We start from the raw sequence: 17294 nt of genomic DNA on the forward strand, positions 1-17294 counted from the left end.
GCAGATGGAAAGATAGGAGGAAATGAGGGAGTGGATGAGCAATGAGTGACTGGAGGAAGAAGAAACATAATAGAGAGAAAAAGGAAGGAGGAAATGAGTGAATATATTGGAAAGAATGTGGAAATGAGTGACGAAGGAGAAGAAACAGAGTAGAGCGGAAGAGGAAAAAAGGAAGGAATGACTGGAAGAAGAAAGAAGGAAATGAGTGTGTATAGGAAGAAGACACAAAGTAGAGAAAAAAGAAGGAAATGAGTGTGTATAGGAAGAAGACACAAAGTAGAGAAAAAAGAAGGAAATGAGTGTGTATAGGAAGAAGACACAAAGTAGAGAAAAAAGAAGGAAATGAGTGACAAGAGGGAGAAAGAAAAAGGAAATGAATGACTGGATGGAGAAAGAAGAAGGAAATGAGTGACTGCCATGGATGGAGAAGAAACAAAATAGAGGGAAAGGAAGGAGGAAATGAATAGCTAGAAGGATGTAAATGCCAGTTAGGGAAATGTGAAGATTGATACACAACAGCTGCTGTAGTTAAGTGGGTACAATCTGATGAGAGGCTGTATAGGCTGCAGGCACAGGTTGTACAGCCTCATCACTAGATCCACCTCAGCAGCAGGCACACATACATAGTGTATTGACCACTTAGCTCAGCCTAGCTGGCATGTGCATTGGCCAGATTTCACAACAAGCTACACTGCTTATAGTAGTAGCAAGTGTTTGTATGTGTGGTCGTGTTAGAAAAATTGTGAGAATTTTTTAAAGAATTTCTGTGTTTGTGTGGATTGTGAATGAGAAGGAAGGGTACAGCAGTGTATATTCACTGTTGATGTTTTTGTCTCTGGTACAGAGGCTCAGGTTTTACTTAGTACATAACAAAATCTACAAATAACAGCCAAAACTGCTCGGATTAATGTGACATTGGAGTACAATGCCTAAGGTAAGATGATGTACATTTTAGAAGGGTTTTTTTTTCAATTTTTCAGAAATGATTTTTCCTTCTAGTGTGACAAATTTGTGAACTTTATCATATGACAACAGACCTCCTGTCAATCAAGTGCTCCTGGAATATTTCACCGTAAAATGAATTAATCCTCAAACCATTTTGGGAGCATTTGACTTTATAGTATGTAGGTTTGTTAAAATATAATGAAATTGTAACTTCAGTATTGACAGGAAATATTTGTCATTCAGATAACTGGCATTGCATGTGCATCACACACAACGCTGTGTTGTCCAATACAATGTGTTGTCCAATTTGTACTCCACATGACAATGTGTTGTCCAATATAATGTGTTGTCCAATACAATGTGTTGACCAATACAATGTGTTGTCCAATACAATATGTGTTGTCCAATACAATGTGTTGTCCAATTTGTACTCCACATGACAATGTGTTGTCCAATACAATGTGTTGTCCAATTTGTACTCCACATGACAATGTGTTGTCCAATACAATGTGTTGTCCAATACAATGTGTTGTCCAATTTGTACCCCACACGATGCTGTGTTGCCCAATTTGTACTCCACAGGACAATGTGTTGTCCAATTTGTACCCTACACGACCATGTGCTGTCCACTTTTTGTACACCACACATCGGCCCCTATAATTGTACCCCACATGACTGTTTTCCACTTTGTACTCCACATGACCCAGTGGTATTATATCCCATAAGACCCATGGTGCTGTCCACATTGTACCCCACAAGACCAATGGTGCTGTCCACATTGTACCCCACAAGACCCATGGTGCTGTCCACATTGTACCCCACAAGACCCATGGTGCTGTCCACATTGTACCCCACAAGACCCATGGTGCTGTCCACATTGTACCCCACAAGACCCATGATGCTGTCCACATTGTACCCTTCATTGTATTTGTATCCTATGTTCTGGTGTACCACTTCTGTATCTTGATTGAGATACAGTGACACCAATGTTACAATGATCACCCAAGGGAGTACACAATATTGATAGGGAGATGACAAAGTATCAGCATTATTGCTTGAATAATATCCAATACTAATGATCTGATCTTGTGGGAAATGACATTTATATACGGTAGGTATTTTGTGCTTGAAGGAGGTCATAGTATTATTCTCCAAGGAGATGAAAAATTCAGTATGACAATATCTATATTATTACTTGAAGAATATCAGTATGTTTGCTGTAAAGAAAATGACAATATCAGTATGCTTGCTGTAAAGATGACAATATCAGTATTTTTGCTGTAAAGATGACAATATCACTAGTACTACTTGAAGAAGATGACAATATGTGTATTACTACTTGAAGAAGATGACAATGTATGTAATATTACCTGAAGAAGATGACAATGTCAGTATTATTACGCCAAGGAGATGACATATGTAGAATTCAACTTGAGAGAGATGGCAATATCTGGATTAAAAATCATGAAAGATGACCATTTAAATTCTAGTTAGTGGATAATAGGCTGATAAACGAGTTGTTATTGAAGAAATAGTGTTAACAAACTTTTGAACAAATGACGCATGTACACCATCCAAACATGTTTTTAAAAACAGAGCTATTATGAAACATATGAAGAAAATGTAAAGTTCAATTTACCTTTCAACACCTTGACAACATGAGAACATGAAAACAAACCCCAACTTTTTAACAGTTAATGTTGATGTCTTTGTCATACTGACGTACATGCGGGACAAACTGTCAGGCAATAAACTGTACCTTCATTATGGTTTATACATATATTTCTGTCAATTCTATCAGTATATGTGAAGGTAAGTGAAATGTTAGTGCAGCTGGAGCATTTGTTCCGAGAGGAATTTGAAGCGTTCCCAGCTGGTAAACCCAGACTTGGTTAACATTTCACTGAATCTAAAACCACTCAACACCACTTATAAAAATATGCCAGTTTTATAAAAAGTGGTTACAGATCTAGTTAAAAAAAAACAAAAAAATTATGGAAGACTGTATCTGAGGTGAGATTTGACTAGAAAAATCATTGAAGAGAAGCATTATGTTCGAAATTAAAAAGGCAATGGGCAGCATTGCTACTGAAAATCATCGAAGAATAACATAACTTTTGAAATTAAAACATGGAAGTGGGTGGCATTGCTACTGAACAGCAGTACCTGTGGTTAGCAGCTGTCATATACTACTTAAGACTTAAGCAAGTCTATCAAAATGGTTGACAGTTACACATGGGGTACAAGTTATAAACTTAAAAGGTGTAGGCTGTCTTAAAAAAAATCAACATGGCAAACTTACAGTAAAATATCTCGGACTTCTTCCATTGTGTCCATTAAGTAAAAAAAATTGATTGAGAAATCTCAGGGGTTTGTGTTCATTTAGAATAAAAATCTCTAAGGCGTGTACATGTACATGAAATAGCATTTATTGGGGTGTAGGGAGAGGGGCTGGACATTATGCAGTTAACTCCCTAGGTTTGTAGGTGTTGTTGGAGGGAAAGGGACTGGACGTTATGTAGTTAACTCCCTAGGTTTGTAGGTGTTGTTGGAGGGAAAGGGACTGGACGTTATGTAGTTAACTCCCTAGGTTTGTAGGTGTTGTTGGAGGGAAAGGGACTGGACGTTATGTAGTTAACTCCCTAGGTTTGTGGATGTTGTTGGGGGGGGGCTGGACGTTATGTAGTTAACTCCCTAGGTTTGTGGATGTTGTTGGAGGGAAAGGGGCTGGACATTGTGTAGTTAACTCCCTAGGTTTGTGGATGTTGTTTGTACTTTAAAACAACACCTAAAAGTACTCTTCACAGATGACATTTTATGTACGTCTGTGACATTTACTGGTATAATTAAAGGGAGATAACCTAACACAAGTCTGGGGGATTGATTGATAAAAAATGAAATTAGATATTGTAAAAGGAAGGTACTAAAGAGGAAAATAGATTTTAATTAATTTTAGTCAATAAGATAGGTTTTTATTGGATAAACTTGAGGCTGAAGTGTCACAAGTTTAACACCCAACATGCCCTTTTTGTCATTGCCATATGCATTTCATTTGGTGATTGGCATTATCATTGGAGTTGTTTATTATTGTATTTTAAAAAATTATCAAATGTGGTGTACTATTACAAGTTTTGCAGCATTTGCTGGAAATAATTAAGATAATTTTTGTTAAAAAAAAAATTTCCTGGTAATAAACATAATCAAAATAAGAATAAGGTATAATAATTTAGCCTATTGACAAGCACATCATACAAAATGAGTAGTGTTAATTTATTAAGGTATTGGTATTTTTATAAAGTATTTAAGGGGCCATGCTACATTAATTATGAGATCACACATAGGCTCCTAGCAGACAGAATATTTCACCAGGAGGGAGAGGTCAAGAGGGGTCGGATAGAATAAGGGCTGTCACCTGTCCCCTGTTGTCTCTGCGACAGCTATGTTGCGGGTAGCATTGTTGGCCTTTGTGTACAGGACTTTCCCCAGGCGAGAGGACATGGAAGTTGCAGGGAATGATCAATAAGTCACTCGGGCGTGACTGTGTACCCGAACTGCCTGCCACATGCTCCAGTTTATATAGGGTGGCTATACAGGGGGCTAAGACTGTTATAGAAAATGTAAGAATTGAAATTAAAACATTAAAGATTATAAACAGTACATTTAATATTTTTTTCAGGATGGAATTTAGTTACTGTGTTGAGGTGCAATGGTTCCAGATGAAATTTATTCTTTTGTATTCTTACAGTTAATATATAAAGCATAACTCACATTCTGGAGATTTATATAAGAAAATAAGTTTCATTGAAGTATTTGTGAAGATAAACAAGTTATGAATAATTTTTTTATCATCATCATTCAGTGATTTGACATATGTAATGTTACCAAGAGTTTCCTAAAATCGTTTATTACGGATCCCCCATGGTGAACCCCTGGAAGACAATGCTATTGTGTTTTTAGTATGATTGTCCTGAGGCCATCAGTGTAGAGGTTTAGTTGTGACAGAAGGCCCTCGGAAGTTGATAACCTTCTCCACCAGGAAGTGGGAGATTCCTATTTAATTGTGGCCCTTTATTTTGTCGAGAGTAACATCTTCATCTCTGCCTGCACACATCCTTCCAACAAATTACATCTGGGGGAAGTCATTGTGTGTGGCAAGGTGTTTTCATATCTATCTAAGGACCCACTTAATGTTTACATATCATCTCAAGGTCACCGATTTACAGTGATTTCCTCTCTACTCAAGGACAGCAGTGTTTTCATATCTACCCAAGGACACTGAACTGGTGTTTTCATATCTACCCAGGGACACTGAACTGGTGTTTTCATATCTACCCAGTGACACTGAATGAGTGTTTTCATATCTACCCAGTGACACTGAATGAATGTTTTCATATCTACCCAGGGACACTGAACTGGTGTTTTCATATCTACCCAGTGACACTGAATGAGTGTTTTCATATCTACCCAGTGACACTGAACGATTGTTTTCATATTTACCCAAGGACACCGTCTAAAGGTGTTTTCATATCTACCCAGGGACACTGAACTGGTGTTTTCATATCTACCCAGGGACACTGTCTTACAGTGTTTTTTTTTATCCCTCTAAGGACTTTGTTACTGTCTATTTACTAGATTCAATCTGTGGGAGGATGATTCTGAAAGGTAAGACATTGTCTGACATACCTGCTTTATTTCATCATGTTTCAGAAGTAGAAATAACTATGGTTGCTTTAAAAGATTACCCTGCCTTTATTCATAATACCTATGATACATTTGAATTATACCAGAGGTTGACCTGTTGTGGAGGTCAGATTTTAGAGATGTTATTTTTGGGTTGGCATATTTGAGAGATGTTATTTTAAGGATTGCCTTATTTGAGAGATGTTATTTCAAGGGTTGCCTTATTCAAGAAATGCTATTTTGAGGGTTTGCTTATTTGAAAGATGCTATTTTGAGGTTGGCTTACTCAAGAAATGTTATTTTGAGGGTTTGCTTATTTGAAAGATGCTATTTTGAGGGTTGGCTTACTCAAGAAATGCTATTTTGAGGGTTTGCTTATTCAAGAAATGCTATTTTGAGGGTTTGCTTTATTATGGCACATGGAGTTACATTAACTTGTTTAATGAATTAGCAGAAAGTGATTTGCCTAGCTGTAAATGTACCCGGTAGTCTTATTATCCCGATTCCCACTTATTTTTTTACAACCATCATCTCTTGTAATTTCAAATGTCGACCATCTAGGGTAGACAATGAGCATGTCTTTACTCTCAAAAGAATTTGCAATTTCTTTAGTCCAATGACTTTATTTTGGATCCAGTTCTTATATAACTCCATACGTGTACTGGTATTACATTTCTAAATTACTCCATAAACGTACTGTATTACATTTCTAAATTACTCCATAAACGTACTGTATTACATTTCTAAATTACTCCATAAACGTACTGTATTACATTTCTAAATTACTCCATAAACGTACTGTATTACATTTCTAAATTACTCCATAAACGTACTGTATTACATTTCTAAATTACTCCATAAACGTACTGTATTACATATCTGATTAGTCTGTATGTGTACTGGTACAGAGATAGTTGACAATGTACAGAGATAGTTGACAATGTATAGAGATTGTTATCAATGTACAGATATTCATCAATGTACCAAGATATTCATCAATGTACCGAGATATTCATCAATGTACCGAGATATTCATCAATGTACCGAGATATTCATCAATGTACAGAGATTGTCGTCAATGTACAGAGATAGTTGACAATGTATAGAGATTGTTATCAATGTACAGATATTCATCAATGTACCGAGATATTCATCAATGTACCGAGATATTCATCAATGTACCGAGATATTCATCAATGTACAGAGATATTCGTCAATGTACCGAGATATTCATCAATGTACAGAGATATTCATCAATGTACCGAGATATTCATCAATGTACCGAGATATTCATCAATGTACCGAGATATTCATCAATGTACAGAGATATTCATCAATGTACAGAGATAGTCGTCAATGTACAGAGATAGTCGTCAATGTACAGAGAAAGTCGTCAATGTACAATTTTGTCTGATAGTTCAATAATATAATCAATGAACAGATGAATTTCAGGCACCTTTGAACAGCTGTCAGTTTCTCAGATAATTCCTCCACTGGTGTGGGTGTGTTCGGTAGGGTGTCAGTTAGAAGTCCTGGGTTAGGGATGAGAGTACAGTAGGATTATATAAATAAAAATGCTAAATATAAAGTTAAGGTTAGTGATGATTTTATGAAAAGAAAAGTTCTGTAAGGTACAGTTTTCTGGAGCTTGTGTACCTCCAGTTAATCAGAGAAATTGAGGACTAGTGGAAACCTAAGTAGAATGTTCAGGCAATTTATATTGATGGTATTGACGAGTTCAGGCAATATATATTGATGGTATTGATAGTTTCACAAGAACAGCTGCCTGCTTCAGGACACTATTGTATTAAAATTCTTACCCCTAGAATACTCTTCTAGTTGATAAAAATATCAAGTATTAATTTTTTCTCTACATTTATCCTTGTTGTACTGATACCATTAGACCTATATAAATTGCCTGCTTAGAATTTACTCCACATTTTGCCATCAATGCAGAAACAGGAATATATGAGGCATGTTCTTTAGATTTTCTGGTAGTCCAATGGGCTATGAAATAATACAAAGTCAAAAGAAATAAAAATTAAAAAAGGCACATGGGTTTCCCCAAGCCGTATATTACTGAACTATAATGGGTTGCATTGTGAGAGTTTGTAACTTATATTTGATATAAATTGTCTACTTTCAGATTACCGAGAGAATATAATGCCCGAATCGCCCGACCCTAAGTCAGCTTTACAATCTCCAATAGCATCCAGTATGGCTGGGGGAATCTCCGCCCGAGACGTGCCACGTCCCCACTCCAGGGGCAGTACTCTGTCAGGTAAGAAACTCTAATGAATGTGAACCATGAGCCCTGGTCCTCAGAAAGGTTGCCCCAGTAAGTTGAGGTGGGGAAGGGGGTTAAATGGCATTCCTGCTTAACATAAGATAGAAATCAAACACATGTCTATGATCATCCACAGCTCTAGAAAAAGAAACAATAAAGGAAATATTCCAACCAGGTCAGTGACCTTATATAATGCTATGTAATAGGCACACAGACTACTTTCATTTTGCAATATCATTCTGCATCAGCGTGAGCTAATAACATTCATTTAAATAATAAACACTATTAGGATTAAATTAACACTTTGCAGTTGGTTCAGCCTTGTTTTTACAAACCTTTTAAGGCCACTAACTTCTTAGCTGTAGCCAAGTCTCCACGTCATTCTAGTGGGGGCATTAGGTGGCGCCTCACTTGGAGGTAATTAACAGATTATCAGTTTTCTGTAAATGTCATAGCTGTAACCAAACCATACCTGTCTCTTGGACGGAGTAACTCATACCTCACACAGATTATCTCCTATATTATACCCAAATATGAATAAAGACAGAAATGCTTTGTCCATTTTAGTAAATAAATACTTACTGACAAAAAACAGAAATTTTAAAGCATGATACAGATTAACCTACAAAACATAAGGATATTGATATTTTGTGATCATTGTCTCAAAGAAGTTTTAACTATCTACTAGTACAAAGTTAGCTCGCAGTTCTGTCTTTGGTTTCTGTAGAATCTTGTAGGCTCTAAACTGAAGGCTGTCTTATCTTATCAGAATTAATCTCCATTGTCTTGTAAGGAATCATTTTGCTGACTGTTTTCATGAACACGCCATGTAAAATTAATCAACGCAGCAAAATTTTTCTGATGTTTGAAATAATTGGATGAAAAACAAAGAAATATATGGGTTGACAAATATTGATTGTACAGCAAGATCCAATATTACATTTTGGCTCTAAAATTGATGAAATTAAGAAGATCCAATTCAATAATGGTATTGCTGGCCGCAGACTGCAGGCCTGGCTTATGCATGCTGGTACCATAAGCCTAAAGGCTACCATTGCTGAACAGATGAGGGCTTTCATTCCCATATGTTGACATGTGGGTATCTTATTATTCCGTATTAAAATACATCCTGGCCTCAATATGCCATATGTGATCATGAATTTTCCATGACAAGTAAAATTTGGATGATTCAGTATTCGTACAATTGATGCATAACATTAGTATATGTAGCCCGTGTACATAGGTAAATAGTGTATTGTTTTAGCACAGATGGAAATTGGGGGAGTGTTAATGCTTTACTAATGGATATAGGTGAAAGTGATATCATTATAACGAGAATTGACCTGTATCTATAACAGGAGATCAAAGTGACTAGAGAGATTAGTATCACTGATGAAGTATTAACAAGGAAGCTGTGCTCAATAAAAACCAATTTTAACATATTTATTTAACAATGAAAATTCAGTCCACTTATGGTCCCTTTCATTGGCAGTCCTGGTGTTTTCCTGTTTGAGGACAGAGTTCTCCTTGTCTTTACATTGGTTGGTCATATTTTCATTATATTTGTATTTCGTTCCATTTCTCAGCAATTAGTTTGATGATAGTATTGATGATTCAAATGTAAATTATGAATTAAAAAGAAAATTTTAAAATTAATTTTTGACACATTTGAACTTTACTGTGATTGGGGGGCAGAGGCTTTTGATTTGATTATAAAAGTATATTTTAAAATTCCTTACCATTGTTGCAGAAGGGGAGTATACCTAATCCATTATAATCCATAGTAACTTTTAGAAAGAAATATCTAGGCAGAATTACCAGTATCACTAACAACACAAGCTGTGTAGGGTTTAAATTGTGTCTATAACTGCTTTTATACTATTATGTAAATAATGTTTTTGTCTCCACAGTAAATGGAACACACTCACCCCTGAGTGGTCTGAATGGCCGGACTCCATCACCAAATCTAATGGTCAGTTCATCCGTTAGCCAGCAACTTCCTCCTGCTTGTGGGGCTCGACAACTCAGCAAATTAAAACGCTTTCTCACAACACTCCAGCAGTTTGGCTCCGACATCTCACCGGAGATTGGAGAGCGAGTCCGGACTTTGGTACTCGGACTTGTGGTGAGTAATGAAGTGTGTTGGGATACTTGTTAGATATGATATAGATATCTTAAAATAAAGTACATGTACACATTTAAATTTTTAAGCAACTATATTTTTTATCAATAGAAAAAAACTAAATCCTAATTTGTTTAAGGAATAGCAAACAGTATCACACAAACTTAAAGTCAAATCTTATATTCTTCTGAAATTAAATTTAAAAAAAAAACAACTGTCATTTTAATTTCCAAAATATTTGTATTGCGGTATTCTTTTCAGATGAATATAGTTTTAAGAAAATCATTTACTTCAACTGAGGGATGTTTTAAGTGAATTATCATTTAGAAAGGAAATGAGTTTCAATAGATTATTGACAAGAAAATGTCACAAAGCTCAAATTCAGTTAGCCTCAGGCGGCCTTCTGACCTTGGTAAGCAAGAAACATTTCACCTTGCTTTTCAACAAACGATTTACCCAGGAGATAGTTTACAAATTAAGTACAAAAACCAGTAGGAAAATGTGCAAGTCTCAACTGCCACTAATTGATTTAAAGTGAAATTTGTTTTCTGTAGTAATGAAATTTCATTTACAGAATTGGTAATGTCCCTTGACAGGTTGTAAAGGCAACACCTATGCAATCTTCAGGGTTGCCATAATTCTGTCACCAAGTCACTCTCTATGAGATGCTTGTAATTGATGAAATTGCCAAATTTACTCAGATGGCAATGGAAATTACTTCTTCACAAATTAAGATAGGAATTCCTTTTTGTTTTCTATGGTTTGATGTGTGCTGATATGCCCAATATAATTATGATGAAACAAAAAAACAGAATTCAGAAATGAAAGACAAAAACATTGTGCCTGTATTTTACAGTTACATAGAAAAGAGATTTGAAATGTCAGATAAAAAAAAATCACTCACCAACAATTCAATGCAGGAAACTAGTAAATAACGGGTAATATATATGTATGTATATTTTAATTTTTTTATTTAATCATTTATTTATTTGTTTTTGCAGAATTCTCATCTTTCCATTGAAGAGTTCCATGCAAAGCTACAGGAAGCGACCAATTTTCCTCTGCGACCATTTGTGATACCATTTTTGAAGGTAAATTTGATTTTCTTCACAGTATAATAATGGTAATATTCAAAATATAAAATGACAATTAAAAAATTAAAAAATCAGTTAATTATGTGATCCAGTTTATACATAATTATTTTTCTCAATCACAACTTTTTAAAAGAAATTCAATAGAGTTACCCCTTTTATATACCACTTACAAAGTATTGTGGCATTACAGTATTGTGTCTCACTAAAATACACACTGTCATCGTCTCATTTAATAATCTTATGGTCTTGTCCGTAGGCCAACCTGCCCCTCCTCCAGAGAGAGCTGTTACACTGCGCGCGTATGGCCAAGCAGACACCGCAGCAATTCCTCAACCAGAATGAACACATTCTGTTTGATGCATCATCATCACCCATCGACTCACATGACATCCCAACAGACATTAACGAAAACGGAAAACGTCGATCTCCCGACAGGTAAATCCCACACAGTGAGGACTGCCACAAAAAAGGACTGACAAATTCATTGAGAATTTTATATCAATATAAAACAATCATTATTGTCGTTTTTCTATTAAAATTAATTTGATTTTGTGGAATATGCTATGTTAGATGTTTCTTTTGTTTTTTCTCTGTTAATGTGTCGATAATATAATTGATATTGCAATGACATTGTATTGAAATTTCACTCCACAAAATTTTTGTTAAGTCACAAAAATGCTCATCTTTTTTGGCTTACATCTAAAAGCATTTAATTGTGACACTGGTCTCTCTAATACATGTAAATGTTACTAGATATCTATTGAAAATTAACTTAAGTTTACTGTGTACATTATCTATCTGAATTGCCTGTCAGTTCTAAGCTTGTTTTCTATATCTGTTGGTTTTAAACATATATCCAATTTGCTGAACAACTCATTTCTAAACAAAGAAGTCTCCTAACAAAAGGTTTGTTACTATTATAGTAGATCTAAGGACAACGGTGTAGGACCACCTCACTCCGAACCTGAACATCCAGCCAAGCGCCATCATTCCTTGAGCCCGAGGGTCAGCCCAAACGGCGTACTAAATCTCACTGCAGGACCAATTCGACTAGAGGACATCAGTATATCACGGGAACTCCGCGAAAGGGAGAGAGTGGAACGAGAAAGAACAGACAGGGAGCATGGTGATCGTGACAGAGAACCAAATTTCTCTGCTCCTTTCAATAACAACAGTAAGTTGTTCGCTGTGGACAAAGGGACTTAACTCTGTACATAGTGGTTGCATTGGTTGGATCTTGTAGCATAGATTTCTGTTTTTGTTCCGATAATAAAGGAAAGAAATTAAAAATTCTGTAAGATGAGAGAAAATACTTCAAACGGAAACAACTAGTAGAACTTGTCGAAAAGAATTACATATTAATTGTGTATAAAATATTTTGTGAACGAAAACAAATTCTGATGAACTGTAAACAACTGGAAGAAGATATTAGATTAGAGATTTTTCTTTTAACATTTTATTAACTTGATTTAAATCTTAGTCAAGATTATTTTGTATCTGATCTGTGGATGATATTTGTGTTCTGGTTTTCAGATTTTAATCGGTCTGATTCATTTGAACCACTTGAGCGATTGGATGACGACTGGAGACATGTAGAAACAGTAAGAATGCATTTTAATGAATTGTCTTTTCAAAGAATAGAAAAATGTTTGAAGAGTCATTTAAAGCTGAAAATAGATTTTGAAAGCTTAAATAAACATTTATTATCCTGGATTATGTTAAAAATTCTTATTTTTCTGCCTAAGCAAAATATTTTCTAAACATCAAAAACTTTATCAAACAAAATGTGTCTGTAGAATACTGTTCTTTTATATCCTTCTTTTGCTGTTCATTATAGAAAAATGTTACATATATATTGCCAAAATGTTACCTGATAAAAAAACAAAATACATTGTCTTAAAATTTCACTCCAGATGCTGAATTGCATCATTGGGATGGTGGACAAGACCAAGCGGGCCCTGGCTGTACTTCAGGAACGAAGTCTACGAGACCGCGAGGAACTGTCTCTGTGGATGCGTCGCCATGCTGAGGGTCTTGACCAGGACATGAAAAAACGCTCCAATGACATGATGGCTCACACTTTACGGCACACAGAGGACCGTGTCTCTGACGTGAGGCGTAGAGCTGGTTAGTTGTCTCCCTTGTATAATGGATAATTCTGTTTTCAATTTTGATCGAAATTATTTTTAGAAGAAAGAAATCATCTCAAATTTTCAATATCATAAAATTTACATATAATCTAGGTCACAAAAGTGAGTTTCAAATTCCCAGGTCCATTTCCCTACATTCACAAAGACAGCCTTCATCTCATACTGTCATTGCTTGCTTTGTTAACCATCCAAGTTATTCAGTTATTTATCTTAGATCATTGAAAATTGTCTTTCATACAGATTTAGAAAAAGTTCATCAAAAGTCCAACCCTTGATCAATTACCTACACTTGATAAGAAATATTGAACATATTCAAGCACTTTTCAAGGAATATTGAACATATTCCAGGATTTTCCAAGGAATATTGAACATGTTCCAGCATTTTCTAAGGAATATTGAGTGAAATCCAGTTCTTGTCTAGGTCTGTATGACCTGTCTGGAGACAGTGTCTGATAACATGTCTGTATTATTACAGAGGAGGCTGTGAACGAGGTGAAGAGACAGGCTATGTTAGAGCTACAGAAGGCTGTGGCTGCAGCCGAGCAGAAGTCCCGGGAGATGGTCACTGCTGAGCGGCTCAAGATGGACCAGGCAGTGAGCGAGGCTCGTAAACAAGCTCACAGTGAAACTCTGGCCAATCTCAATCATCAGGAAGATTCTAGCGAGGTAAAATACACTTAATCATTGATGTTATTTTAACTAAAAGTGCACACTTTGTACAAAAGAGTTCGTGTAAGAAAGGTCATTATAAAACAAACAAAAAACAAGTTTTATATTGGACTGGTATTTCTATCTGGCAATAAACGTGTGTGGTGTGGAGCCCACCAATGTCTGGTATTAGGCCCACCCATGTCTGGTAATAAGCCCACCCATGTCTGGTAATAAGCCCACCGATGTCTTGTAATAAGCCCACCCATGTCTGGTAATAAGTCCACCCATGTCTGGTAATAAGCCCACCCGTGTCTGGTAATAGGCCCACCCATGTCTGGTAATAATCAACCAATGTCTGGTAATAAGCCCACCCATGTCTGGCAATAGGCCCACCCATGTCTGGTAATAAGCCCACCCATGTCTGGTAATAAGCCCACCCATGTCTGGTAATAAGTCCAACCATGTCTGGTAATAAGCCCACCAATGTCCGGTAATTAGCCCACCCATGTCTGGTAATAAACATCTTTACAAAATTATAATCTATAATTGTGTTACAAATTGTATAAGGCAGTCAGGCGGTAGTTACATATATATATCAAATTGTTTATAAGTTTTGTGACAAGAGCTTTCATTTCTAGAGCACTTATATGGTAAGAGATGTTTTAAATATATATTAATTTTGTTAAAATCACAAACCAAACATATTGATAGCGACTGTTCCTGTGGAAAGTTTTGATCAGTTCCAAATTTTGTGTTACAGAGCTGCTGGAACTGTGGCAGGAAGGCCAGTGAGACATGTAGTGGCTGTAACATAGCACGATACTGTGGCTCATTCTGTCAACACAAGGACTGGGAGAACCATCACCATGTATGTGGCAAGTCTCAGGTTTCGGATGTCCGTTCCGACTCCTCCCGCTCTAATCGTTCCCAGGGTCCGGGACTACAATCAGACTCCCACCCACCCGCAACCACCCAAGTTTCAAGCCCCGCCCACTCGACCACTTCACCCACCCACTCTTCGGGTGCGTCTCGCTCCAGCACGCCAGCTGAAACCAAATCAGCAGATGCTGCACATTAAGGAGGTGGAGTAATGATTCGGAGTTACCTCCCTTGGTAGATTCCAGAGTTATCTACCCATCAGAGAAAAACTATGGACCAATTTCATGACTTATACACATATATCTGTATCACCATGACATAACTAGATGTTTTCATTGATTTTATTAAACTTATGGCAGGAACCATAACTTCAGGTACATTACAAGTTTGTGTAGCAGTATTCTGGAAAATACTGAAATCTTCTTACAAAATGGCAGAGACATTGTATTAGTAAATACATAAATGATATCTATAAGAAAAGATTTATATACATATAAGAGACAGCAGCACTGTTTTGACGTGCAAGATTTTCACCCAACCATATTAAAATGTGGTCATGTAGCAATTTGTGGTGGGTTGGAACACTACCATCCAGCTATCTGTGGACTGTACAAGTGTCAAAGAGTGAGGGTGGGCTGGATTCTGTAGATCGACTTCACTTTCCTGCATATACAAAGGACAAAATGGATTCTGTGAATATTTACCTGTCATTAAGTTGGTATTTATTGGGTGGACTTGCCTACGGATATAAAAATATTTGGATCAGTGTGAACTGGAAAAAGACCTGTGATGGCAGACATGTGTATCAATATGTATGTAACAAAGATGATGTGATATTGTGTTTGGTGGTGTATCGTGTGTTAACACTGGAGACAAAAATTATATATATACGCCTGTTGATTGTCTGTAGCTGATACACATTACTGAACGAATTGTGTCTCCGGTCGTTAACCATTTAAACAGGGTATCAAATTGTATTATATTGTCACGTTATCTAAAGGCTCAATGCCTGTCTAGGGTCTATGCGCCGTTTCTTGGAAAAGGATTTGCACTAGCATATTTCATGGCAAATATTTACATTGAGGAAAAATGTCTGAATCCTATAAAAATTAAGCCTGAGAAACTACTATAAACCTTCCTTTTTACCCTTAGTCATACACCTCTCGGATATTCTAAAACAAGTTCTCTCAGTCTACCTATTTATATATCACAGGGCAAAAATTTCAGTCACACTTTCAGCTGATTTTGGTTTTTAAATCAGTCATTCAACTGATTATAATGGGAAATTATTTTTTATGTTTTGTTTTATATTCTGGAATAGGAAAAATAGTCCAAACAGAGGTAAATAAAATTTACAATATTAAAGTCCTGTATGTCCAGATAACAGTTACACTTTGATAGCGATAAGTGTACATTGGCAGCTAAGTTGATAGCACATGTATCTCAGTATCGTAGTATACCTAAAAAGATTGCATCCAAACCAGACAAGGAATTGCAGGCTAATTCTGTTGTTCTGGTTAGGATTAATTATTTCTTTCATTCATAAAATGTCTCTTGCAGTCTTACAAACAAACAAATATAATTCTGTTTGGGTTATGAAAGACAAATTTTCAATTTTGTAAAAGGAAGTCTATAGCTCTCATTTTCTTTCTTTTTTTAATGAATTCATGTCTTCAAAAAAAAGTGCTGTTCATAATTTAGATTAAATGATAATGAGTCTGGTTAGTTGATGAGGTGGGTGTTTAATTTGATTTGATACGAAATTGAATTAGATACAGTAATATATTACTGGTTGACAAAATCCATGACAATAGTTCTGTGGTGACTAACGCAGGCAGCCAAGTGCGGATTTGTATGCCTACAAGTTGAGGGAGAAAATTCTATCATTAAAAAAATGGATTACCTCCCCTAACAATAATATCAATCGGGCAAGGGATTAACTATTTAATGTGGTTTTAAATTTGCACCTGTTATTTTCTGAATTCTACAGAAATCCTTTTGTAAGGATTAACTCTATGATCTACAAATATATGTTGAACATTATTCCTCTGTATTATATAATGCAGACAGATCCAATATTTACATGAGATTTTAAAGATAAAGCTATTTCTACTAGAGCTGGTACGGCCTAGTGTCCCCTTTCTTTGTGCAATATGTAGTTGTGTCCGTCTCCTAGTGTCCAGTGTGTAGGTCAGTGCTCATATATTGAATAGTAAACGTTTCTTTTAAAAATCTTTCAGAACTCTGAAATAAATACTCATGATGAAAAATTGAACTTGTTTGAGTGTTTTATCTGTTAAAAACATTGTACATTACTATATTATGGGACCATGGAAGTTTGACAATTATGCACAGCAGATCTACTTATGAGCGGCAACATCCATTCTTATAGAACCTACCGGTATTTGTAAAACAAAGTTTTTTATATTTTTTATGAAAAATGATATGGCTAATAATATTTTCCAACTGATTTTTACAGTTATAAA

The 17294-nt window shown here is 35.9% G+C and overlaps 1 protein-coding gene across 6 annotated transcripts in view; it reads left to right on the forward strand.

Annotated features, from left to right (window-relative positions):
- Nucleotides 1-17080, forward strand: part of LOC117337240 (protein CBFA2T1-like) — a 163583-nt gene extending 146503 nt beyond the window's left edge. For 4 of the 6 annotated variants that reach the window (XM_033898117.1, XM_033898119.1, XM_033898115.1 and 1 more), the window contains 9 exons: nt 7772-7906; nt 9823-10037; nt 11036-11125; nt 11385-11563; nt 12052-12302; nt 12662-12729; nt 13042-13255; nt 13754-13944; nt 14690-17080. In XM_033898117.1, the coding sequence (XP_033754008.1) occupies nt 7789-7906; nt 9823-10037; nt 11036-11125; nt 11385-11563; nt 12052-12302; nt 12662-12729; nt 13042-13255; nt 13754-13944; nt 14690-15007 (1644 nt within the window). In that variant the 5' untranslated portion in view covers nt 7772-7788 and the 3' untranslated portion in view covers nt 15008-17080. Of the gene's footprint in view, nt 1-374; nt 935-4925; nt 5608-7771; nt 7907-9822; nt 10038-11035; nt 11126-11384; nt 11564-12051; nt 12303-12661; nt 12730-13041; nt 13256-13753; nt 13945-14689 lie in introns of those variants that run through there. The other 2 variants (XM_033898118.1, XM_033898116.1) reach the window with 2 other exon arrangements.
- The last annotated feature ends 214 nt before the right edge of the window (nt 17081-17294 follow it).

The sequence above is a fragment of the Pecten maximus genome, chromosome 11 (genome assembly GCF_902652985.1).
Source record: "Pecten maximus chromosome 11, xPecMax1.1, whole genome shotgun sequence".
Taxonomy (NCBI): Eukaryota; Metazoa; Mollusca; class Bivalvia; order Pectinida; family Pectinidae; genus Pecten; species Pecten maximus.